The sequence below is a fragment of the Schistocerca nitens genome, chromosome 11 (genome assembly GCF_023898315.1).
Source record: "Schistocerca nitens isolate TAMUIC-IGC-003100 chromosome 11, iqSchNite1.1, whole genome shotgun sequence".
In the NCBI taxonomy this organism is placed as follows: domain Eukaryota; kingdom Metazoa; phylum Arthropoda; class Insecta; order Orthoptera; family Acrididae; genus Schistocerca; species Schistocerca nitens.
Window position 1 is genome coordinate 66,730,662 of NC_064624.1, and position 27,784 is coordinate 66,758,445.

Below are 27,784 nucleotides of genomic sequence, written 5' to 3' on the forward strand. Positions count from 1 at the left end.
GAAGTGAAACATGGATGATAAATAGTTTGGTCAAGAAGAGAATAGAAGCTTTTGAAATGTGGTGCTACAGAAGAATGGTGAAGATTAGATGGGTAGATCACATAATTAATGAGGAAGTATTGAATACGATTGGGGAGAAGAGAAGTTTGTGGCATAACTTGACTAGAAGAAGGGATCGGTTGGTAGGACATGTGTTGAGGCATCAGGGGATCACCAATTTAGTATTGGAAGGCAGTGTGGAGGGTAAAAATCGTAGAGGGAGACCAAGAGATGAATACACTAAGCAAATTCAGAAGGATGTAGGTTGCAGTAGGTACTGGGAGATGAAGAAGCTTGCACAGGTTAGAGTAGCATGGACAGCTGCATCAAACCAGTCTCAGGACTGAAGACCACAACAACAACAACAACAATGGTCGCTACATAAAAAAGTATCCACAAAGTCATTTAAAGAAAATTAAAAATACTTAAGTACATACAGAAACAAGACATGTCCACACCCCTCGCATTAATATTCTGTTGTTGGGCCTCCTACTTCTAATTCCGCTTACTGTTTCCTCAGAAGCTGTTTCTTCCAGAGGTGGTCGCTGCTGGACTGACGGCAAGTGCTGGGGGCCGTCTCGCCCCATGTGGTTGCTGACATGCTGCACACAAGGGCACTGTATGGGGGGGGAGGGGTGCATGCTCAAAGTGAAGGGACTGCTTACAGCAGGTGCTACTGCTTAGGGGACTCTCTTCAGTGGTAATGCAACCAACTGACGTTCTCACGCAGTTATATACACAATGATTCATTCACATAAACTCAGAATGTTGTTGAATGGCAATGCCCTGAAACCCTGCTTTCAAACCCAAGCTCGCCAAGACTAATTTGTAAGGTTCATGAACACCATCAAAAGCAGCATCTATGTTAAATACACCAACAAACAAGGAAATAGTTTCAAAATATTTAAATTCAATTTTTTAATATAACATTTGATTGACATTCCAATAAATAACAGCAGGAGTGCAGAAATTTTACATGTTTAGCGACATAACTCACCAGAAGCGGGAGATGGCTGCATCATCAGGCGGTGGACTGTCTCGGGCAACATTTGGCTGTGAAGCTGCAGCAGGAGTCCACCTGTGGTCGCTGCTGGGCTGATGGCAATTGCTGGGGGTCGTCCCGCCCCATGTGGCTTTTGATATCCTGCGCACAAAGGCACTGCATGGGTGGGCACATTCACAGGGGAGGGGGGGGGGGGGGCAGGGGACTGTCTACTGCAGGTGCTATTGCTGGGGGGACTGTCTACAGTGGAAACACAACCACCTGAGGTTCTCATATACATCCTTTGTATTAAGATTTTTAATGGTCACTACATACGAAAAGTCATTTAAAGAAAATTCAAAATATTTAAACACATACACAACACAAGCCATGTCCACACCTCTTAGGGTTAATATTCCGTTGTTGGGCAATTCCACGTAATGTTTCTTCAATATTTTTTTTTAACTGACACGATCCATACACTTATATTCACAAAGATCCATTCACTTAAGGGGACATTGTATGTCCTATGCCGCCAATGTTAAATTATCGAATTTTGTGAGCCATTGTTTTGGAAACTATTTAAGACATCAATTTACAATGTTCCATAATTACTGAATGTATTTTTCTAGATATACTGAACTAGAATTATTAGTAACATTATATTGTGGGGCGTGTTATCTATTTTTTTCGAACACAAAAGAAAACAACACGGAATATTTTCATTATTCTATTTCCATATATGTTGAATCTCACATTTGCCATGCTGTCAAAATTTCATGTCTCTACCATCGGTACTTTTTTAGAAAATGGTCATTTATTGCAAAAAATGTAGTTTAGAGATATTGAGGTTTAAAACTTTTTTATTACAAATTCTTATACGCACTTACATTTCTGCATCTTTTATGCTCTAGAACTGACCTGTCCCACAGTCTGCGTCTTCTTCAGTGTCAGAACAGCCCAATGCTTGCCTCCTCCTTCTCTTTCTTGCTTCTTTTGTCATTTGCTGAGCAGCTAACTCTGCTTTACATAAACGAAGCTCATCCAGTTCCTGCAGTCCTTTAGCTGTATTCTGTCCAAATCTAGCCCCTAACTTCTCCAGAACTTTAAGTCTTTCATAGTTCCCACCATTAAAAGTTATTACAGCCTGAGACACTGCTAACTTTAGAGTCATAAGAACAACAAATACATTTTTAGGCACCCAGCACCACACAACATTATTGAAGGACTCATACACATTCTGGGTCTTCCCATGTCAACACTTCTTTAGTAGCTCAGGATTTTCCAAATCTCTGTAAATAGGTTTGATTGCCTCCATTACTGCCAATGGAAAAGAACGTTTATGTGTAAATTCATGCAGGGTACCAAAAAATTCAGCTTGCCTGTATTTACACCAAGTATTTGGTGGCGGTGGACAGAAAGCATGACGTGGCCTGTCAAAGGTGTTTTCTAGTACTTCAGCAGAAAATGCAGGTCTCACATATCTGTTACCCGCAAACTTACGTTTTTTGAAGTTACTTTTACGCTTAGTCATTTTATTTACTTATAAAAAGCAACGTAATTTAACTTACTACAAAAATAGCCGGTAATCACACCACTTTCAACGAAAACTAGTATCAGAAACAAAGGACTGATTTGTTTATTCGTAATGCCAACTTCTGAGACGTAGCAGTAGGCACAAATTAAAGCAATTCACAGCCTTCTAGACCGTGCAGTTCTCAAGATACGACTCCTCAAATATGGCAGTACATGTGTAGCCCCAAAATTTGACAGTCACACATCAACATTCAAAATATTATTTGAAGGTCTCACAATTGTTTGATTTTTAACGTATTGTATATCAAAATGTTCTGGAAAGTCCAAAGTACATTATGGAGTAGAAAACAGAAAACATCAAATTTCAACGAATTTCACGTACAATGTCCCCTTAAACTCAGAATGTTGTTGAGTGGCAATGCACTGAAACAAGACTAATTTGTAAGATACATGAACAGCATCGAAAGCACCATCTACGTTAAATAAACCAATAAACAAGGAAATAGTTTCAAGAACACTTAAATTCAATTGTTTAACTATGTGATGACCTCAACCCACAGGAAAAATAATTATCAAAATCTGAACTGTGAAGTCATCCCAAATTCTAGTTGGAAAACCACACTCTTTGTTATACTTCTCAATTGCCCACGATCCCACTTTGTTTATGAACTGAAAACTCTAATATTCTCGAGAAACTGCTCTGAAATTAACCTGAACTCACAAAATTGTGTATATATTCTTTGAAACTTCAAAGACATCAAAGACAATATCTGAAAGGAATTAGAAAAAGAGACAAAATTTCGTGAATCACACACAATACTGTTAATAACCGCATGAACACACGGGGGGGGGGGGGGGGGGGTTCACCATACATCTACCCACTTTTGAGTATAACCAGTGTCTCTTAATACTACGACTCGTAGCAATACAATACCAAAAACTTTTATTACTGGGTAAACAGTCCCTACGTAATTTGACAGCTGACATTTATAATTCCCGCTGACGTCAGGAAATGCACCAATACGGGAATAGCGGCTGTTACGTTATTGGTCATAACGCAAGGAATTATGGCAGTCGCCGTAATTTTCGCGAGAAGCCATATTTCGCGACAAAATACTCTTTTTAGTCACTGTCATATATCTAGTCTCATAACAATACATAAAACTACATAAAATAACTACAATAATTTTGACATGCAAGGAGAATTAGTTCTAATGAGAGGAAGAAGTTTATATTTACTGGTGTTTCAACAATGACTACCAGGCAACTTTTAATTCACTGATTGTAATTTTATTTTCGTTAGCAGAAAGCAAACATAAACTAAACAAAGAATTTATTTAAATAGAGTCTGTAATTCTTATACTTTTAATAGAGAAAGAAAGTTTCTAGGTCAGGGGAAAGCGTTCGGCGAAATTTCTTAACTTTTTGTTGCATACGAAGCGTTGCGTTGGGCAGCGCGATATCGGCTGGTTACGATGATGAGAGCTGGATTGGATACAGGCAGTTCCGCTGGTTAATCTTCTCCGGCGAAACGCAAATAAAGTTCCGGCACAGCTGTATCATTAACCCCGTGATGATTAACAAACCACAAGACGCCAGTATACGACCGTTGTTGACATGTCCTCTCTTTCAAAGTACATGACGTAGACGTCGCTCGTTTCTACACTTTATGCACTGTCCGTGACGCTATCGTCCATAATTACACAGTTCATCACATTCATATAGTCTTAGCCACAAATACACAGTTCATAGAATTGTTATTGTGTGTGAAGCACACCGTAAACAATGTTCACTCTGTTCTCGCGTTTCAAACTTCGACAACGTCATTGAAAGTCATTTATATTGCACAGTTAATTAAGGTCTTCACTTTCATGGCATGATAGAATGTGATGTACAACAGTTCCACCACCCAAAACCAATACCAGCAAAGTTCATTCGCATAAAAGCACTGTTCGTGTCGGCGACAACAAAGTATAGTTAGCGGCACTTTCACAGTCCGGTTTATTTGCTCTTAAAGTTCACTGGCGATGGCATTACATACCGCAGTGGTAAAGAGAATTAACAATCTGGTAGTTCGGTATCACAGTCCACACAATTACGTATGCTTTTCATAAAACACAGTACTATTCTCCCGCTCACGCTTCACAGACACAACATCGACCATCCTCTCTACTACACAACAACCTTTCGGCTATCGATATCACTATCGCTGTCCCCTGTCTATACATATTATATCGTTATCGTAAATTACATAAATCTTTATAAATGTTCTTGACTGCATCTTTCACCATTAACAATATTCCAAAAGAGAACTTTACAAACTGTACCACCGGTACAAAGCAAGAAACATACTTATCCATTGGCAAACGAAATAATTCATAATTACATCTTTACATTTAAAAACCACAGTAGAATGTTACATAATCACAATTAGAAATGCCCATATGAACAAAGAGAAGAAGAATATAAATCTAAAGAAAATCACGAGAAAAATTTTATATGCATAATTAGCAATGCCTTCACAACATTTGATTTACATTCCAATAAATAGCAGTACGAGTGCAGAACTTGTGCATGTGTAGTGACACAACTTACCGAAAGCGAGAGACGGCTGCATCGTCAGGTTGCAGAGTGTGTCGAGCAACTTTTGGCGGTACAGCTGTGGCAAGAGTCCGGCTGTGGTCGCTGCGGGTCTGACGGCGAAGGTGGTGGGTGGTCCCGCCCCATATGCTGGCTGGCACGCTGCACACAGAGGCACTGCGTGGGTGGGTGTATTCACAGGGGAGCCAGGGGGCCGCTTACTGCAGGTGCTGCTGCTGGGGGGAGGGGGGGAGGGGTCTGCCTATAGTGGTGACAGAACCCACACGCTGTCTATGACACTAGTGTGTATGCTATATGAATGACTCACCAGTGAATTAATGAGTTTGGACATTGCTCCTCCAACATTCCCCCTAGGTGGATCTTAGCACAGCTAACATCAAATTGTTGAAAATGATGCACAAACTAAAGGTAAATATAAGGGTCAACAGTATTATTGGACTAACAGAAGTATGATACTACAGAGTTTAAATACACCGCAGCATCAATACTCATAGCCATTATTTCTGAAGTCAACACCCTTGTCTGTCAATGTTTAATAACCACACGGGGATGAATGAGGTATCATCAGAAAAAATTGTTACACCACTTTGTGACACTGCATTCCGATTTGCGTTAAACTTACCATTTTTGGAAAGTTTCACGGTAAAAATGACTTTTAACTATCATTCCAATATTACAAATTCTATTTTATTTGATATAAAGTACCTATTAACTTGAAAATTTGTACATAGCTTTGACACAGACAATAACTGTGGTAACAAAGGTTGCCCATTATCTATGCCTGTCGTAAAAGTTCTCTTTTATAAGCGGATATACTTTTCGAAATGACAAGCGTATTTTTCATAGTCGCCTTGACGCAAATATATGTCTGAATCTTATTCTACAGTGCACTTATGTATTACTACTACTGTATAAAGTACAGAGTGCAACTAAAATTAAAGATTACATTTACGACAAATATCGTAATATCCTATGTAAAGGATTTTGTTCAAAATTATGTGCAAGGAAATGTATATACAAGGATGTATCATAAATTCTTTTTTACCAAGAAAATCGCCAAACAGTCCCGTGTTTGGACGAGTTATTTTTACACCAAGTTTCGGCATCTCAGTAACGCAGTTTTTGTCAAGGCTTTGAAGTAAACCTCCAGTGACCAATTCACAATATCCAGATATTGATTGCTCCAGTATGCAAGTATCGATATGTCTGATGGTCTGTACGTGGATTGCCTAGGGTCCTGAAGATGGCATTATTGAGGTGCCGAAACTGGTTGTCTGAATAAAATAACTTCTCAAAACGTGTGACTGTTCCGAGGTTTTCCTTGGTGAATATTTGACCGACCACTGTCCCGATTATACAACGGATAGACAGAGATATAAATTCGGTTCATATGAAGGACGTTTTCTCCTCAACTGCACAACTTCCCTTATCCCAATGACTACTCTTATTCCAAATACTGTCATTATACAAAATTATAAAAGTATGAAAGTTTTGTGCAGATTGACTAGTCTTACAGAAATTTAAAGGGCACTGACGAGGCTATCTCAGACATTCAGATGTGCTTGATGCAACGCAATGCTTATCAAGCGGTGTTCAGAGAAATGATAGCTCATTTGTCAGGGACTCGTCTATTAGAAGAACAGACAGTAAACTGGAGGACAACAGATTTTAAAGTCAGCAGGGAAGGTAAATCATAGAGGTTAGAGGAGTAGCAAGGTAAGGGCTCATGACGTAATGCAGCTAAACCAGTGGGATATTTAACTATCATTAAAAGCACTGTTACAGAAATTTAAATGTTTCAATAGAGCTAATTGACGTGGGCAAGAGAGAACTCTCCCTCAGTGGGTCAACTCTAACCATCATCCAGTTGCGATGTTGATTAAGTGTATGACGAAGACCGCTAAAGACAAACAATGTATTTTAAAACCTGACACCTGATCCGAGAGTGCTGTTCCAGAAAAATAAAAAATCGATTTCATTGATGTATTCAGAGTAATCATAGTTGGTATGAAGTAGCTCACGAGCAGTAGAATACTCAGTGTTAATGAAAAAATGACAGAGGCCCGAAAGGGCAATGGAAAAATTATAATATAATCTGGTAAATTGAGCTGTCAACTTACTGCCTATAGAGGTTGATCGATTGATGCTATGATAGGTAACTGGACAACTAATATGCAACACTGAGATGATGAAGACTATGATGGTCATAAATTGCAACAGGTATCCTATAAAATATCAAGTACTTCAGTATGTTGCGTCTTGCAGCTCTGAAATATTGAAGAAAAATTTTTTAATTATTTGTGCAACATGTACTAATTATTTACTGACGGACTAATTTCGAGCTTTGCCCATTTTCCAGAGAACAAAATTTGTTATGAATGGATGCATCAAATATGGATCATAAATGTATAAGTCGTGCTATGCTCCAGATGGCAACTGCTTATGTATCAGTGTCTGGGATATACCTAATATAATCACGCTGTAGTTGCAGCTCAGATCTGCATTAAAACATGTCATAATTGTAGTTATACCCTACTGTGGCATGTTAATGTAAGAGTATAATATATATTTATCTTAATCGTTGTACCTTCGTTATCCTGGATGATCTGATACTGGTGAAAACGATGTATCATATATAGTATAGTCAGGGACGGTGTGAAAAGTTTGTAACGGCGTTGCAGGTTAGGTTGCGCTGAGAAATAATTGTCAAAAAACAAATCCGCTACGTTGGGCTGCTTCCACGTTGATTAGCGCTGAAATTAGTCAATGAGGTCGTTGCTTCAGCCAATCCATGCGGCCCGCCAGAGGCGGTGTCCTAAAACCGGACATGACAGCGATACAAAAATTGGATACCGGACGATAGGATCGAACCCAGAGCCGAAGGCTGACCAGTCTCGGGAGCGATGATCTAGGCTGCGAGAACAGCTGACACTAATTTCATCTCGTGACCCGCTGGAATTTGCGTGCACAATGGGCTGATTGGCTATTTTCAATGGTGATTAACTCGGAAAGGAGTGCAACCTTGTCGAATTTTATCTTGACAATCATTTCTCAGGAGAACCTACCATGCAACACCGTTCTAAGCTTTTTAGACTGCTTCTGACCACACTGTGTAATGGAGAATTTGTTCCTGTGGGATTTCAATGTGTGTCACACAAGTGCTATCGTATATTTAACAGATACGTATGCAAAGAATTTTATTATATGGCCCCATTTAATCTCTGACATATTCAGTATACGTTGTGGTTACATTAATATCAAAGACTACATTCAATGTGAGGCATAGTTTTCATTACATTAAAGGTGAAGAAGAAATTTTAGTTTTGGTCCAAGCATTATTTAAGAGAGAGTTATTATTTTATTCGTATTTCAGTGGAAAATATATATATATATATATATATATATATATATATATATATATATATATATATATATATAAAAGAATTTTCAGTGATCGCTTCCTCACCGTTTATTTCGTGAGTGACTGATGCTGGCTGGAGTGCGTTTCATAAGCCGATTAAAGTGAATTTTTCTGCTGCACATGTCTCTCTGTGCCAGGGGTAAGCAGTTACACCCCACTTACAGCACCTAGTTTACTGGATGTCTTGTGTACACAACCTGAATGGAGACCATACGCTTCTCTTTGGAGCTTGATATATTTCATTTGATGGACCTCAAAAGTTGTGGCAAATTACCCCTGTATTTCCCGGGGAGTGGGGGTGGCGTAATAAAATAATTGTGCTATGGTAGTAACTGGCACACTGCACAGGTGCTCTACACAAGTGGAAGCCGGTTAAGCTACACACAAATCTACGGTGCTGTCCTCTTCTGTGACAGACGCATGCTGTGGCTGTGTAGAAGGAACGCCAGATGACGATTACACTGACTGACACGTCGCACTTTCAACACAGTGTTTCATTGGTGTGAGACGCTGAGTATTAACATCCTCCAGCACGACCATCAATACTAATGTGAGGCTGCCCACCTGTGTTGTCACCTCACGGGATGTTTGTGGAAGCTGGTACAGCGACGTGCTGCACTGCTGACACGTGCGGAGGTCCACCAGTCATCTCTAGGCTGTCGCCTTGGCCGCTGAACGCGTTATGTGAAACTATAATGCAGGGTTGGTGTTTTGTTAGTGATATGCTTCACTACATCTAAAAGTTGCGTCAGATCAGCATTTACGAAATGGCAACGTGAGAAGCGGAAAATTGTGAATAAGTTGCTGCCTTCCATAAAAAAACTGAAAGCTAACTGACCATGACAATGTAAGTAGGCTGTTTAGGTTTTTATGTTGGTAACGCCACGTAGCGCTCAGACTGTGGTGTGTGCAGTCTGTGGCTGGTTGCGATTGTTGGAATATTTGCCATTGTAGTGTTGGGCAGTTGGAAGTGAACAGCGCGTAGCGTTGCGCAGTTGGAGGTGAGCCGCCAGCAGTGGTGGATGTGGGGAGAGAGATGGCAGAGTTTTGAGAGCGGATAATCTGAATGTGTGTCCATCAGAGAGTAAATTTGTAAGACTAGATGTCATGAACTGATATATATGATGACTTTTGAACACTATTAAGGTAAATACATTGTTTCTGATCAAAAGTCATAATATATATCAGCTCATGACATCTAGTCTTACAAATTTGCTCTCTCTATGGACACACGTCCAGATCATCCGCTCTCAAAACTCTGCCATCTCTCTGCCCACACCCACCACTGCTGGCGGGTCACCTCCAACTGCCCAACACAACGCGCTGTTCACATCCAAATGCCCAACACTACAATGGCGAATATTCCAACCATGCCAACCAGCCACAGATTGCGCATACCACAGCCATTGACTTTCATACAGAGCGCTACGTGGCGTTACCAACATAAAAGCCTAAACAGCCTACTTACATAGCCCCCCATGCTCCCCACAAAAAATTTTACAAATTGTTTTGGGCAGTGGCCAATAAGCTGACCGTGACATGCACATCATGTAGAACAAGGTCTGAACACTCGCGCAGCAATGAACTGCACCCAACGTTGTCGAACCCTGCTGTCAGTCCCGTGTCATAAGAGTCGTAATTTCCGAACTTCCGAATGTGTTTACAACAGGGAAGCCACACCTTACGTTACATTTTTGCCCCCAGGTAAGGAGGATCTGCAGAATGGATGAGTCCTAAAATGTGTTTATTTATGGTACAGTGATGAAAAAATGTCATGGGTCACCTCTAAATGCCGTGTTTCACCTCCTTTTACCCTGAATAGTGCAGCAATTCGACGTGCCATAGCATCAACAAGTCGATGGAAGTCATCTGCAGAGATACTGAGGCGTGCTGCTTCTACAGCCGTCCATAATTGCGAATTTTGTCCACTAACTGACCTCTCGATTATGTCCCATAAATATTCGATGGTATTCACGTTGGGCTACCTCGAATTGTCCAGAACGTTGTTCAAACCATCGTTGTTTGGGTATACGTACACGATGAACGGCTCAGTTGGAGTAGAGGACACAATCAATTCCATGTAAACACAGCCCACACTACTGTGAAGCCGCCACAAACTTGTAAAGCGCCTTGTTGACAACTAGGGTCCAAGGCTCCGTGTTGTCTGCGCCACACTCGAACGCTACCATCAGCTCATGCCAATTCAAATGGGCCTCATCTTCACCAGTCCACGGTTTCCCAGTCCTCTAGGATCCAACCGATATGGTCACGAGCCCAGGAGAGGCGCTGTTAGTAAAGCCACTTCTGTTGACTGTCTGCTGCCGCAGCCCGTTAACGCCAAATTTCGCTGTACTGTCCTACCGGATACGTTCGTTGTACGTCGCACATTGATTCAAAATGGCTCTGAGGACTATGGGACGCAACTGCTGTGGTCATCAGTCCCCTAGAACTTAGAAGTACTTAAACTTAACTAACCTAAGGACATCACACACACGCATGCCCGAGGCAGGATTCGAACCTGCGACCGTAGCAACAGCGCGGCTCCGGACTGGAGCGCCTAGAACCGCACGGCCAGCGCACATTGATTCCTGTGGTGGTTTCATGCTCATCCGTTACCTGTTAGCACTCAAACTGACACTATGCGAACGCCGCTGCTCTCGGTCGATAAGTGAAGGACGTCAGCCACTGTGTTGCCCGTGGTGAGGCGCGATGCCTGAATTTTGGTATTCTCGGCGCACTCTTCATACTGTGGAACTTGGAATAATGAATAACCTAACGATTTCCGAAATGGAATGTCCCATGCGTCTAGCTCCTACTAGCATTCCGCGTTCTAGGTCTGTTGTTTCCCATGGCGCGACGGTAATCACGTGGGAAACTTTTTTCACACGGACCTCGTGAGTGCAAATGACTGGTCAGCCAATGCACTGCCCTTTTATACGTCGTGTATGCGGTTCTAGCAATCTCTGTATACAGTACTGGCCATTAAAATTGCTACACCACGAAGATGACGTGCTACAGACGCGAAATTTAATCGACAGGAAGAATACGCTGTGATATGCAAATGACTAGCTGTTCGGAGCATTGACACAAGGTTGGCGGCGGTGGCGACACCTACAACGTGCTGACACGAGGAAAGCTTGCAACCGATTTCTCATACACAAACAGCATTTGACCGACGTTGCCTGGTAAAACGTTGTTGTGATGCCTCGTGTAAGGAGGAAAAATGCGTTCCATCACGTTTCCGGCTTTGATAAAGATCGGATTTTAGCCTACCGCGATTGCGGTTTATCGTATCGCGACATTGCTGCTCGGGTTGGTCGCGATCTGTTAGCAGAATATGGAATCGGTGGTTTCAGGAGGGTAATACGGAACGCCGTGCTGGATCCCGACGGCCTCGTATCACCAGCAGTCGAGATGACAGGCATCTTATCCTCATGGCTGTAACGGATCGTGCAGCCACGTCTCGATCCCTGAGTCAACAGATGGGGACGTTTGCAACACAACAACCATCTGCACGAACAGTTCGACGACGTTTGCAGCAGTATGGACTATCAGCCCGGAGACCGTGGCAGCGGTTACCCTTGACGCTGCATCACAGACAGGAGCGCCTGCGATGGTGTACTCAACGACGAACCTGGGTGCACCAATGGCAAAACGTCATTTTTTCGGATGAATCCAGCTTCCGTTTACAGCATCATGATGGTCGCATCCGTTTTTGGTGACATCGCGGTGAACGAACATTGAAAAAGTGTATTCGTGATCGCCATACTGGCGTATCACCCGGCGGGATGGTATGGGCTGCCATTGGTTACACGTGTCGGCCACCTGTTGTTCGCATTGATGGCACTTTGAACAGTGGACATTACATTTCAGATGTGCTACGACCCGTGGCTCTACCCTTTATTTGATCCCTGCGAAACCCTACATTTCAGCAGGATAATGCATGACCGCATGTTGCAGGTCCTGTACGGGCCTTTATGGATACAGAAAATGTTCGACTGCTGCCCTGGCCAGCACATTCTCCAGATCTCTCACCAACTGAAAACGTCTGGTCAATGGTGGCCAAGCAACCGGCTCGTCACAATACGCCAGACACCACTCTTGATGAACTGTGGTATCGTGTTGAAGCTGCATGGGCAGCTTTACCTGTACACGCCATCCAAGATCTGTTTGACTCAATGCCCAGGCGTAGCAAGGCCGTTATTACGGCCAGAGGTGGTTGTTCTGTGTACTGATTTCTCATGATCTACGCACCCAAACTGCGTGAAATTGTAATCACACGTCAGGTCTAGTATATTTGTCCAATGAATACCCGTTTATCATCTCCATTTCTTCTTAGTGTAGGAATTTTAATGGCCAGTTGTGTATGTACATATCTCTATCTCACGACGTCACTTCAGTATATATTTGTATACATTTGATCCATATCCTTTCCCGTGCACCCTACTGATTGGCTAAATGTGTGAATGGGTTTGTTTTGGAAGTTCCACGTGGAGCCAGAGCTAACAACTATATGACCGAACTTTGCCTACCTAACTGCACCCCTGCAGTGTAGAACAGCAGTGAAATCAGGCACGCCAGTGCTGCACCATTATGCACCCTTATGCAGCGGTTTGCACAGCAAGTAGCTTGCCACTTGTCCCCTCCGCCTCCCGTTAGGAGGCGACCGGTGAGAACTTGGACAGGCGCTCTTATTCATGACGTGTGAGTATAAGGCTCTGCTCGGTACAGCTTACTGTTACATCCTAGAATCAGGTACTGGTTTGAGTTATTTCAATATGCAGCAGTGAGTAATCTATTTCTTTCACTGCGTTAATTAGGCAGGGAGTGTTCGTGATTATATCTGCGATTTCATTAGTTTAATTTTATGTAGAGAGCGCAGTTTCGTATGAAAGGTTCGTCAAAATGCAGCCACGTGCATCCATTGCTCGTTGCGCTTAGTCTTTCATCAGCAGTTTATTCACCAATTCATTCGAGTACTTGCTCCGGAGGTTTTGCTTAAATGCTTGTACCAAAATGACCGTAATTTTGAACCACCGAACAGTAGTTGAGACTAACATGTCGTGGCCGGCCGTTGTGGCCGAGCGGTTCTAGGCACTTCAGTCTGGAACCGCACGACAGCTACGGTCGCAGGTTCGAATCCTGCCTCGGGCATGGATGTGTGTGATGCCCTTAGGTTAGTTAGGTTTAAGTAGTTCTAAGTTCTATGGGACTGATGACCTCAGATGCTCAGAGCCACTACCATGTCGTGACATGGTTGGAGTGAACACATTGTGAACTGATGAACTGAAAACACTAGCGCTTTCAGCGGTCTGTTTCAGTCATTTCGTGATCCTTTTGTTTCGCATATTTCACACGAGTTGCGGCGTTTTTCTGAATATTGCACGCTGTCTTGAAGGGCAGTACGTTGCTCCAGTGGGCTTAGATGTAACGGTATATATTTAGTACCACCTGTAGCATCCTAGCATACTTGGACAGCCGCGCGGGATTAGCCGAGCGGTCTCAGGCGCTGCAGTCTTGAACTCTGCGGCTGGTCCCGGCGGAGGTTCGAGTCCTCCCTCGGGCGTGGGTGTCTGTGTTTGTCCTTCGTATAATTTAGGTTAAGTAGTGTGTAAGCTTAGGGACTGATGACCTTAGCAGTTAAGTCCCATTAGATTTCACACACATTTGAACATTTTTGAACATACTTGGACACGAGAATGTGTGCAAGCAATTAACGTTGTCGTCGTCCCGTCCCATTCAATCCAGAGCAATCTCAAACATGAGCCTAGCCACACTGCCGACAACACCCTTGCATCCATTATTTCTTACACTATTATCAGGGTTGAGGCCACTTTAGTTGCTCAAATACCATGAGAAGTTGAGATTAAATTACCGTCTTTACGAAATTTTGTGCATATGTTGGAAGCTATATGTTCCTTCCCTCACAATGTCCATGGCTGTCTGACGTTGTTCAGTGGTAAATAAACTGTCAGTTTTTATAATTATGACAAACCACTTCTCTTGATACCTTTTATTATTCCATACTACATCTGCTTCCATATGTTCAACCGACTACAGGTATATAATTTACACACTAATAGTTTTGGAGAGGAATTGAGGGTAATGAACCCTAGACCAGTCCATCCTTTGTCGTTTGATCTTGTGTTAACACAAACGTGCTATTCATTGTACTTGTAATCAGTATGGATGTTTTGGTTGGGTCTATTGCATATCGTGTAGCCAAATTATCCACAAAAGTGCAGTAGGGTGACAGAGTGTCGCAGGCTGAGAGATAATACCATTTTCTTCTCCCTTATGCCTCTACCAGAGCTCTTCTGTAAGCAACTAACTGCTTCACACTGTAATTCCACACTTTTTGGTGCCAGTCTTGTTAAACTGAACTAAACGGTCAATAAAAAAAGTATTTGCTATGAATATAATTAATTTTTTGTTGATAGGCATAGTGAATTCTGTTTAACATACTCAGTGCCATGAGGTCGCTGTCAGCACAGGAGGGTCATCTGCTGTGACCACCGCCAGTTCGTGGCAGCCAGTGCATCAGAACCCCCCCCCTCCCCCCGCTCTCTTCTCTGGCGAGCCTTGCCCAGGGTTTTGGTTACCATGATATTTTCTGCTAAGGAGCGAGGTACTATGTTATCTAATTTACACTCCTGGAAATGGAAAAAAGAACACATTGACACCGGTGTGTCAGACCCACCATACTTGCTCCGGACACTGCGAGAGTGCTGTACAAGCAATGATCACACGCACGGCACAGCGGACACACCAGGAACCGCGGTGTTGGCCATCGAATGGCGCTAGCTGCGCAGCATTTGTGCACCGCCGCCGTCAGTGTCAGCCAGTTTGCCGTGGCATACGGAGCTCCATCGCAGTCTTTAACACTGGTAGCATGCCGCGACAGCGTGGACGTGAACCGTATGTGCAGTTGACGGACTTTGAGCGAGGGCGTATAGTGGGCATGCGGGAGGCCGGGTGGACGTACCGCCGAATTGCTCAACACGTGGGGCGTGAGGTCTCCACAGTACATCGATGTTGTCGCCAGTGGTCGGCGGAAGGTGCACGTGCCCGTCGACCTGGGACCGGACCGCAGCGACGCACGGATGCACGCCAAGACCGTAGGATCCTACGCAGTGCCGTAGGGGACCGCACCGCCACTTCCCAGCAAATTAGGGACACTGTTGCTCCTGGGGTATCGGCGAGGACCATTCGCAACCGTCTCCATGAAGCTGGGCTACGGTCCCGCACACCGTTAGGCCGTCTTCCGCTCACGCCCCAACATCGTGCAGCCCGCCTCCAGTGGTGTCGCGACAGGCGTGAATGGAGGGACGAATGGAGACGTGTCGTCTTCAGCGATGAGAGTCGCTTCTGCCTTGGTGCCAATGATGGTCGTATGCGTGTTTGGCGCCGTGCAGGTGAGCGCCACAATCAGGACTGCATACGACCGAGGCACACAGGGCCAACACCCGGCATCATGGTGTGGGGAGCGATCTCCTACACTGGCCGTACACCACTGGTGATCGTCGAGGGGACACTGAATAGTGCACGGTACATCCAAACCGTCATCGAACCCATCGTTCTACCATTCCTAGACCGGCAAGGGAACTTGCTGTTCCAACAGGACAATGCACGTCCGCATGTATCCCGTGCCACCCAACGTGCTCTAGAAGGTGTAAGTCAACTACCCTGGCCAGCAAGATCTCCGGATCTGTCCCCCATTGAGCATGTTTGGGACTGGATGAAGCGTCGTCTCACGCGGTCTGCACGTCCAGCGCGAACGCTGGTCCAACTGAGGTGCCAGGTGGAAATGGCATGGCAAGCCGTTCCACAGGACTACATCCAGCATCTCTACGATCGTCTCCATGGGAGAATAGCAGCCTGCATTGCTGCGAAAGGTGGATATACACTGTACTAGTGCCGACATTGTGCATGCTCTGTTGCCTGTGTCTATGTGCCTGTGGTTCTGTCAGTGTGATCATGTGATGTATCTGACCCCAGGAATGTGTCAATAAAGTTTCCCCTTCCTGGGACAATGAATTCACGGTGTTCTTATTTCAATTTCCAGGAGTGTAGTTTCCTTTCCAGAGTGTCACAATTCTGCTTGCGCTTACGTATGTTTCTTAACACCATTGAATGTGCCATGTACTGGGGAAAATATAGGGTTATTTTATGTTTGGTAATAGGAGTGTGCCTTTTGAAGGAGATAATTTGAGGCATTAACATTCTTTTTTCTTTTCTGTAAATTACACGAGATCATAACCTTGCATTCCATGGCAGAATGTTTATTAATTATGAGTAATTTGCAAGACAGAGTAAAACACTTTGAGCTGTGGTAAAAAATTGCTGTTTTTAAGAGCACGCCGCAGCGCGTAGTGTGAAGCAGTCGCCCTCCGTTTCTGGCGGAGGCGCCGCTGTGACAATCGCAGCTTTGGTGTCTCCCTCTGGTGGGAAAGGGGAAAGGTTGCCTGTTCACGTGCATTTAAGGGGCGCTATGAGTTCGCCAGTCGCATACTGTCGCTGGGTGTAATTTTTTATCTCTTGCGAACAGAAACCAGACTGTCGCCATGTTTTTTAATTGTGTGTCTTCTATGTTACTTGTCTGATTCCTGTGTATTTTATTAACATTGCCAACCCCTTTGCTTTCTGTTTTAACTTTCCGCATTTTTCCGCCATTTTACACTTTAAGTCACCGTTTTATCGCCTGTTTTTCTTGTTTCTTCTTCCGTTTTTAAAAAAAGTCTGTAGACTGTAGAGCAGCGTACTAAGCTGCTGCCAGCCCGCCCCCTTCGTTGGGAATTGAAACTCAATAAAGAATAAAAAAAAAATACTCGCCAGTCGGTCAGTCTGGGTCAGTCTCTCGTCCCCAGCTTGCTAGTCTGTCTCTCATCCGCATTTGTGAGGCAGTTAAAGTCTGTCTGTCGTTCGGAGTGCCAGTATGTCTGTCGTTCGGATAAACCTTTAAAGCCGGCAGAATGCCTTTGCACTCCGCCAGTAAGAGAACCCAGCGAGTGGTCGCCCGGTCGGGGCTTAGTTCCTGCATCTGGGTCTGCGCGTTAGGCCGCCAGTCTGCTCGAGTTTGCTCAGGCAATGGTCATTGGCGGTTGGATCGATCGGTTATTCGGTCGCGCACTGTGACACAAGATGACTCGTCTGTCTTGAGCGTCGGCGCATGTGAGGTCGCCACGTGAGTCCAGTGGGTCGCGGCCTATAGCGAGGGGTAGTGACTTCGCGGTCGACAAGAGAGCAACAGAAGTCAACCCACGACATCGGTCTGACCGATGCGAGCTCCGACGCCGTGAGACGGGAGATCGGCGCGCCTTCCTGCGTCCGTTGAAGCGGCTGGCAGCGGACGGTTCGGGAGAGCGATTTGGTGGCGCTGCGCCAGGTCTTCTCGAGAAATCACAGTTTATTAGAAGTTAGGTGATTGGTGATATGTTGTTACTCTTGTTAAATTCTACTTGTTTTCTTGGTGAGGCCACCAGCCGTTTTGCTTTGGAGTCGTCCCACCAGTCTTCTCCGTTTGCCCACCCGCGGGAAGGTGGTTGTTTATAAATTGGGTGGTCCGTTTTTCCCTTGTGGAGTCGGGGCGGGTTAGAGCAACCTGCGCTTCGGGTTGTTCAGTAATCTCCCTATCAATCTACCGTACGTCAGTAGCTGTCTCTGTCATGTTTGTCGGATTTGGTGTGTTAACGAATTTATTGCTTGGAGTGTAACGGCCTAATACCTGAAATATGTTTTGATCTTTAGAAACTTTGATATTATTGCCTGTGATCTTGAGAGGTGGTATCTGTGTACTGTAGAGTATCTTAACTATTGTTTGCCCCATCTTGTAGAATCCGATATAAGATGGCATTTCATGCGCTTTTATTTAAATAATCATTTTAGTATACCCTTTCACCGTAACACTTTTCTTAGAAATTAAAATCAAGTTGCACCTTCGGTGGCAAGGTTAATATTTTAATTGTTAGTGTTTGGTACCATTCCCATCCCTCCCACAGGGGGGTGGGGGAGGGAGGGATAGATTGTGTGCTTGTGTAAATTGTTAAAACCTTTAGTTTAAAGTTATCTGGTGTGTTGCAGATTTGCACCAGTGTAGTCTTTCAGAGGCTGTTGTGAGCGGTCGTAACTACGGCCGTGTCAAAAGGGAGCAGCAAGGTTCTCTGCCTGAAAGCTCATACAGTCAAAACTTGTTTCTTTCTGCCTCTGAATAAATTGTAACTTTGATATTTAGAGGGTGCTTTCTGATTATAATTTTATATCTGCTTCTTTTTTTAAAAAAAAAGCTTTTAGGCACTATTAAAGTGAATAAAATTCCCATTTGTTAAAAGGAATTTGGTTATGATTTCATCAGTTACTCCCTGGCAGCTACTTCCATGCTTACATAGTGTGATTAAATGTATTAATGTTCTTGATGAATCGCTAGTAAATAAAATAAGTTCTTAAGAATATTCTTTGAAAATAAAACACGCTTCACACTTGAGTGTCAGAGAAAAACACTTCAAGTCAAGGTGAAATTGATTGTCACAATGGAAGATAAAGCAAGCATGGTAGAGCAGTGGTTAGCACAGTGGACTCGCATTTGGGAGAAAGACGGTTTAAATCCGCAACCGGCCATACTATTTCAAGTCTTCCGTGATTCCCTAAATCACTTAAGCCAAATTCTTGGATGGTTCCCTCGAAAGGGCACGGCCGTTTTCCTTCTCCATCATTTCCTAATCCAAGCTTGTGCTCTGTCTCTGATGACCATGTCGACAGGCTCAAATGGCTCTGAGCACTATGGGACTTAACATCTGAGGTCATCAGTCCCCCAGAACTTAGAACTACTTAAACCTAACTAACCTAAGGACATCACACACATCCATGCCCGAGGCAGGATTCGAACCTGCGACCGTAACGGTCACGCGGTTTCAGACTGAAGCGCCTAGAACCGCATGGCCACCACGGCATGTCGACAGGACGTTAAACACTAATCTCCTCCAGCAGAAAAAAATCACAGACAGTAAAATGGCGATTACAATCAAGAATCTGTATCACAAATCAAGTGAAGTGGGCATGGGCATATCAGTGCCAGTTCCACAGTGCAAATAAAAAGAAGCGTGTTCGGAGTCCGAAGTTAATGTGGTTAGCAGTACTTGGAATAGTCAATAGTGCATCCAGTGAGCGAAGACTCAATCCGTCGCCATTTTGTTTTAACATTCTTGCGACTTTCATGGTGGAAAAAGTTGAGAAACAAGACGAGTTGCTCGATAATTATGTAGTGATGAACAAGCCGAGAAAAGTAATGAGAGACGCAAGAAATGTGATGAATGGTTTGAAAGCATGCCTAAACGTTCAGCATCTACTACAGAAAGCTACTGCACTGCAGGAACGATTCAAATCTATTCATTGATAGCAAAGTTTGAGTGAAGAAAAAACTGCTGAAACAAACCGAGGACATGCATATCGAATCTCAATCTGCGATTGTATATATCTACAGTTCCATAGAATATGTTCAAGACGAAATTAGTGAACAGTAAAATAGACATCCGTTGCTACTGGCTGTGGAGACACGTGACTTTTTTTTTTTTGCCAGCTTGTTTGAACCTTTTCGTATCTCACTGATTTACGTTGCTACATAACCTAGGCACCAATGTATGCAGTTTAGGAAATGTGGATGCTGCGTTGCATATGTTGTCCACATCTGGTGAAAAGCTCGTTTCAAATAGCCCTTATGAAGCACAGTGATTTGAGAAGCTGCCTGGCCCCATTTCTGACTCAGTTTCATCACATCTTTAGGCTGTAGGCATGCACATACACACACACACACACACACACACACACACACACACACACACACAAGCCAAAACATTAGAACCATCTACTTATGGGAGGCAATACGATAATGATTCTACATGCCCTAAATTCGACAAATCCGTGGAATGTTTCTGGGGATACATGTCTACATACAGGTCTCGCGGTTCCCATAAATAAATGGCTGGTGGTGTGTGAGCGCCATGTTGGCGTCTCATAGCATCCCAGATGTTTTCCATAGGGTTCAGATAAGGCAACTTTAGTAACCTATGCATCAACCTGAGTTCACTATCATGCTGCTCAAACTACAGTTGCACGATTCTCACTTTGTGATATAGACATTTAACCTGCTCAAACGTGCCATCGTTGTCACGGAGGACAGCAAGCTTAGGTTGATACAGATTGTCTGTTATAATTTTCACGTAGTTCACAGCTATCACGGTACATCCGTCTTTTACCACAGGCTCCATAGCTCATGGGAATGTTCCCTATGGCATAGTACTGTGCTCATCGTCCAGCGTCCATGACTCAGTGCACGTTTAGAGCCGCTTGCCTAGATGACGGCGTATGTGGACACGACCGTCAAGGTGGTGTGACAAGCAACGTGATTCCTCCGACCAAGAAACACTTTCACATTGACCCACGGCACAGTATCTATGATACACTGCAATCCTCATTGAAGATTTTCTTTTGTCAAAACGAGAAGATGTGTTCGGGTCATCTGCGGTGGGGTTCCACTTTCGAGAATGTGTGGTGAGCAGTGTGCGCTGAAACACTTGGCCTGCACCAGAGTTGCACTCTTTCGTCACGTCTGCCTCTGATACCTGCTGATCCTGCTCTAGAGAGCAGCCGAGCCACATCTTAGTGCTGGCTCGTGCCTTCAGTGCCCTTCAGCCACTTTCTGCGGATTTTCACGAAAACAGCATGTGGCCAGGCTACCAGCTTTGCTCTTTCCAGGATGCTCGTTCTCCAGTGCCAGACTGGAACATCTGTCCTATGTCAGCATCAGCGTCGCTCATTTGTGCAGATTTCCCCATACATGCGCTAGCATGATTCCGCATTCGCCTTCGCTCCTTTTATATACTTTCCTTACTGCGTCACATGTCCACAACGCCACCAGGTGGCATTCTGTCCTGCAGTGGGGAGCGTTCAAGTTTGAGCTTATCTGTGTTCACAGCTGTATATACATATTACAATGCGTAATCGTACCACAATCGAAACCAGTCACCCATTTAATAAATTTTAAACTTTAACAACTTACATGCGATCTTTCATAGTTTTATTTAAAAAGCTTTCACTTTTGAGTGGTTTGCATTGTATAGACGTAGATGTAGAGGTATACCAGATGCCGTAACTGCCGCCTGGGTCATAAGGTCATTGTAAATGAAAGTTTTTTTGTTGACGGAGTTTTATCCTGAGACGCGCGCGAAAATCTTCAGATGTATTCCTGGTTACCGCTTTCTGAGTCTTGCCGAGTGGGCAACACACTTGCTCTCTGATATGGTTTTTATTACCTTTACCAATAAATATTTTGTTTTCTTTCAAACTTTCTTACTTATTTTTGCTTCCTGCTCTCTCTTTACATCTTCCCCACCCCCAATTGTGTCCTTTGCCTTCTTCCAGTTTCAGATAATTTGTCATGGTTCCATCTTTCAAGTTTTCTTCACTCTTTACGTCGGTGTTTCTCCACTGTACCTACAGCTCTTCCATCACCAAATGTTGTATCTTATCGTAGTCCATTTTATTTTCTGCTTTGTTTGTCATCCTACTCTCTATGGAGGCATGACCGGTCTCGACATTATTATACGTTATGTAATTGAAAGTCTTGGCCTGGACGCTATGTAATCTCTGTCTAACCCTGTTGGTCGCACTTTTCTCTATGGATGTTACTGTGTCATCTTACATAGAAAGGACTATATTTTTTTGCCAAGTGATCCCCGGTGCGTTATTCTTGTTTAATCCCTTTCATATTACTTTTTTCTCAATGTTTGGTAACATGTAGCCTACCTTTGGTGTGTCACATGAATCACATATGCAGCGTATTTCGCAAATTTCTGTAGACCTCCTCCTGATATTGTTTCAGTACAAATGTTTTCTATCTTCCATATTATTGGCCAAAGTGGGTGTACTTCTGTTGTCTATCTTTGGTGCATGAGACTTTTAAATGTACAGTGGATCCAAGGGTCATCAACATCTGCCATTGATGTAATCCAAGAATCACTATAAATGAGGGAATACATTTTCTTGAAGCCTTTCAGTCATTTTTACAAGATTATCAACATTAAAATACTTGATTTGGCCTCAGGAAAGTGAACTTTAGGCGAGAATTAGGCAGAAACTTCTCCCTTTTGGGCAGAAACTTCTCCCTTTTAGGTGAACAACTGGACTATCTTTGAAAATACGTCAGCGAAAGGTGGTTGTTAACAACTAGCGAGGCGAGTATGATGCACACGTCTTCGCCCAAAGCAATGTCTGTACACGCATACTTGACTCCTACTTTCATTGTGGCTGGTGTTTTCACTCACTATATGCAATCATCACCACCAGAGGTTCTCGTACACATAATTTGTAGTATGATAAGCTACTGTCCTAAAACAGAGCCCACATTTCTCATTCATGGTTAATTTCCAGAGACGAATTAAGTTTAAATTTAAAGACTGTGTGAAGTCGGCCAATGACACAAGATTGGCAGTATATAAACAAAACTGACGCTAAAGTGTTTTATGCTTCTTCCGCTGTTGTCGTCCTGATTTAGAGACGTAATGACAGTAGAATGAATTAGTAGCTCTTTTGTTTTTGTAGAATTCGCGTTACCAAGACTGTTTGCTCTGATTTTCAACCGTTTATATCTCGGAAAAATTAGGCTTAGATGCAGATAACCGAACAATGCTTCCAATAAATACAGAAGTACGAGTATTAACAAGAGCGTCAGACGTTCTTCACTCATTAGCAGTACCTATGTAAGTAGTAAATGTGTTGAGGAACGTGTGTCGTCTACAATGTAGAAGCTTCTACATTGTCTTATACGGACCATACCAAAACGAAACGTCGTCGACTGCAACACATTGCTGGAGCTCACGACATCATGCTGTTGGAAACACTTATGTAATCGAACGTTAGCCATCTGAAGATGGGCATGAATGTCTCTGAAATAAAAGAATTTTAAAAGTGTTTGTCGCTCGTTGCCTTATCCACCAAGAATTATTATTGGCCACAGAGTTCATAAAATCCAGCATGAATAGAATAACGTATGTAAAGTCCTAAGACTGGTTTGATGCAGCTCTCCATACTACTCTATCCTGTGTAAGCTTCTTCATCTCCCAGTACGTACTGCAACCTATATCCCTCTGAATCTGCTTGGTGTATTCATCTCTTAGTCTCCCTCTACGATTCTTACCCTCCACACCGAGCGAGATGGCGCAGTTGTCAGCACACTGGGTTCGCATTCGGGAGGACTACGGTTCAGTCCTGCGTCCGGACATCCTGATTTACGTTTTCCGTGATTTCCCTAAATAGCTCCAGGCAAATGCTGCGCACTGCCGACTTCCTTCCCTGTCCTTCCCTAATCCGATGAGACCGATGACCTCGCTGTTTAGTCTCTTCCCCAAACAACCCAACCCAACTCCCTTACCCTACACGCTTCCCTCCAATACTAAACTGGTTGTCCCTTGATGCCTCAGAACGTGTCCTACCAACCGATGCATTCTTCTAGTCAAGTTTTGACATAAGCTCCTCTTCTCCCCAATTCTATTCAGTACCTCCTCATTAGTTTCGTGATCTACCCATCTAATCTGAAAAAAATATATAATGAAAAATTTATAAAATTTACCCATTTAAACACACGCTCCATTATATGTCATTTCTCTATTTCAATGCTGCAAGCTATTTCATTTGCCTTTTCCTGCTTATTGCTTCTTCATCTTTTATTTCTGGGTACTGTCACTGACCTACATTCACAATTATTTATTCGCATAACATAAGGGTTTCGCGGAGGTGAGGTGCATCATGATCCCTTCAGACATCACGAAACACTTACGTCAAAATGAGTCTGGGCCATTAGTAATGTGTTGTAGTATGTGACAAGACCTACAGCCTGTGCAAGAGGAAATGGGGAGGTGCCAGCCCGGCGTTTGTTTACGAGGATCAGCATTAGCCTGTTGGGAACGACATCATCACTTGCTGTTGGCTAAGAAGGGCTTCACTGTGCAAAGTAGCACGAAATTCCGTTTGCTGTGATTGGTGGAAACGCTGGAGCCAGATGCTCGTTGGTTTTGGCAGGAACTCCGTTGTCAGTGCTGGTGGGTAATCTAGTGGAGGGCAGCCAATTTATCGGTCGTGTGCGGTTCGCCACCTGTAGAAACTGACGATTATTGTAAAATAGTATTAGATGTTTATTAATGAGAATATTGGGGTGAGGGCTGTGGTGGCAATAGCCTGTTGTTATGGAACATCACATCATTAAATGTGTCTTGATCGAACACTAATGTGATGGCCACACAAAATAAGTTTTGACTTATGTTCACCAAGGTCGATCATATTACTGTAGAGTGTGACTAGGCATGATTCGAATAATGTAGCAGAAAGCGACACCCGTGACTCTAAACAAAGAGTGCAAAAATACATTTTGCGTGAACACGGTGCTGTGGCAAGACCTAAAGACCACAATAAATTGTGGCGCTGATGACTAGCTCCACCCTTTCCTACAGTGTTAACCTGACAGCGCTACGGCATCTCAACGAGGCCACGAGCAGATGATCATCCGCTATGATCATCGTTAGAGGACACCAGGAGGCAATCATCTAGAGAAACATTCCGAGGTGTGGCTGATTTGCAATTCTGCCTCCAAAGTCCTCTGGTGAAAAACCAGTCTGTTACAACCAGACACCAGGCCATGTAAGGTGTTAACACAAGAGAATTCTATGAGCTGTTCACTTCAGGATTCATTTGGAAAACATAAAATGATCGCAGAAAACAGAAAATCACCAAAATATCCTTGAAAATGGATATTGTTTTGTGCCATGTTTCCCACATAACCGCACCAAGTGGCCCATTTGTTTGACACTCAAATTGACACACACTTTGAACATGGAAAAAGACTTAGAAAATGACTCTGGTCCACACCTGTATTGTATTGTATTGTATGTGAACCGGGGACCTAGAAATATTGGAGAGGCTCCGTCCCCGCCGCAGCCGCAGTGGTCCACAACCCCACGACGACTGCCGCAGTCCACTTGACCCCTCCGCCGCCCCACACCGAACCCAGGGTTATTGTGCGGTTCGGCCCCAAGGGAACGTATCACATCAGACGAGTGTAACCCCTACGTTTGCGTGGAAGAGTAACGGTGGTGTACGCGTATGTGGAGAACTTGTTTGTGCAGCAATTGCCGACGTAGTGTAACTGGGGTGGAATAAGGGGAACCAGCACGCATTCACCGAGGCAGATGGAAAACCGCCTAAAAACCATCCACAGACTGACTGGTTCACCGGACCTCGACACAAATCCACCGGGCGGATTCGTGCCAGGGACCAGGCGCTCCTTCCCGCCTGGAAAGCCGTGCTTTAGACCGCATGGCCAACCAGGCGGGCTGGTCCACACCTACTCGAACATCAAATTTCAGCACACCAAAATTTATAAGCAAGGTAACTTTTTCTGGCAAGTACAAGGCCCTCTGTATAAGAAGATGTGATATAGTTAAATTTGCACAGCCATCCGGGTGGGCTAGTCCAAACCTACTCGAACATCAAATTTCAGCACACCAAAATTTATAAGCAGGGTAACTTTTTCTGACAAGTACAAGGCCCTCTGTATAAGATGATGTGATGTAGTTAAATTCGAGGTTTTGGCCATAACACTTGATTATTACCCCCTAACTAGTGCTATGAATAGGCAGATTGTGCACACAGAGTGATGCAACTCACCGCGGGCGAAAGACGGCTGTGTCACCAGGTGGTGGAGTGTGTCGGGCAGCCAGGCGTGGCACAGCTGCGGCAGGTGTCCTGCTGTGGTCGCTGTGGGGCTGACTGCAGGTGCTGGGGCTGGGCGCACCCCCTGTGGTGGCTGGCGCACTGCACACAGAGGCACTGTGTGGGTGGGTGTGTTCACACAGAGGCCAGAATGGTGATAACTACAGGCAGTACTGTTGGGGGGACTGTCTACAGTGGTAACAGAACACACTCTGCCTATGACAGTAGTGCGTTCGGTATGACAGTTGTCTTAGAAGTGAGCCAATTAGTTTACACACTCCTTCTCCTGTATTTCCCATAGATTTAGTTTACCAAACAGCAGGTTGTTCGAAATAAAGTAGAATTTAAAGATATGTACTGGGACAAACTGTCATACTGGATTGATACGAGAACTACTGGACAGGACAGTTTAAATATAACAACAATCACATAGAAATTAAAATGGCAATAACCATTAGTCGTTCCTTATATCACACTATAATCATCCAATGGTGTTTAAAGCGCTATTAGCTCATTTCTCAGGGACTAACTATAAGAGGCAGAGACACTAAAGATGGGGGACAACAGGTTTTGAACTGAGCATGAAAGGAAATTCAGAGAACGAAATGGTACAAATGGTGTTGCTCAATGTTCACCTTATTAGAGATGGACCAGTAACTATGATGGACTGCATAGGGAAGCAATAGAGGGAAACTGCACAGCATACATTGGACAGCCTTTAGTAACACCACAGACAACTTCAAGCAAGATGGATGGGCAGAGGCTTGATCCTGGTACTGCAAGAAGCCAGTGCAGCCTTTTGACTAACTAATCCCTCTTTCTGTGTCGCTTGGAACGGATTGTAAAGCACATATGACCAGAAAGCAGGTAGAAAACTGAGGGAAAGGCTCAAGATTGTATGGAAGTGTCTGGAGCAGTTGCAAGGACTAATCTGTGGTCTCATCAAGTGGTCACAGATTGCGTGAGACGTAAGCAGCTGTAGAGTGCTGCACATGTGCTACAGCCACATTGTTTACTGCTAGGAACCTAGTACACTTCTTAAAAGTTTTAAGTAATTGCCCTGGTACTGCTTGGGAAGGGTGGTTAGTTGGTTTGTGGGATTGAAGGGACCAGACTAATAGGGCCATCGGTCCTGTTTGGGAAGAATAAACCAAGTTTGACACTGACATTGCAATGGTATTGCACTATGTACTAAAAAAATGAAAGAGTGATGTTCAACACACATAGTTCCAGTAACGACTTGCGAATCAGTTACTTTGATCGTAACCTTTACTACAACGTAGGCTTACAGTGGTCGATAGTTGTACCATTGCAGTACCAGAAAGGCAAAACTACAAATACGTTGCTGCTGTCCTTGAAATACAATGTTCCTGGTACCGGCAAGGGATGATAACCTCCCTCGTCATTTTTAACTTTATTAATGCACCATGGCAGAAGCTGAGAAACCAAAC

At 43.8% G+C, this 27,784-nt stretch overlaps 1 protein-coding gene across 1 annotated transcript in view; it reads right to left on the reverse strand.

Annotated features, from left to right (window-relative positions):
* The window catches only part of LOC126213188 (poly [ADP-ribose] polymerase tankyrase-1-like), a 48,225-nt gene that overhangs the window by 12,814 nt on the left and 7,627 nt on the right, over positions 1–27,784 (reverse strand). Inside the window, exons 3-5 of the mRNA XM_049940814.1 lie at positions 26,289–26,435; positions 5,153–5,299; positions 1,037–1,183 (exon numbers count right to left, since the gene is read on the reverse strand). Of these exons, the coding sequence (XP_049796771.1) occupies positions 1,037–1,183; positions 5,153–5,299; positions 26,289–26,435 (441 nt within the window). The remainder of the gene's footprint in view (positions 1–1,036; positions 1,184–5,152; positions 5,300–26,288; positions 26,436–27,784) is intronic.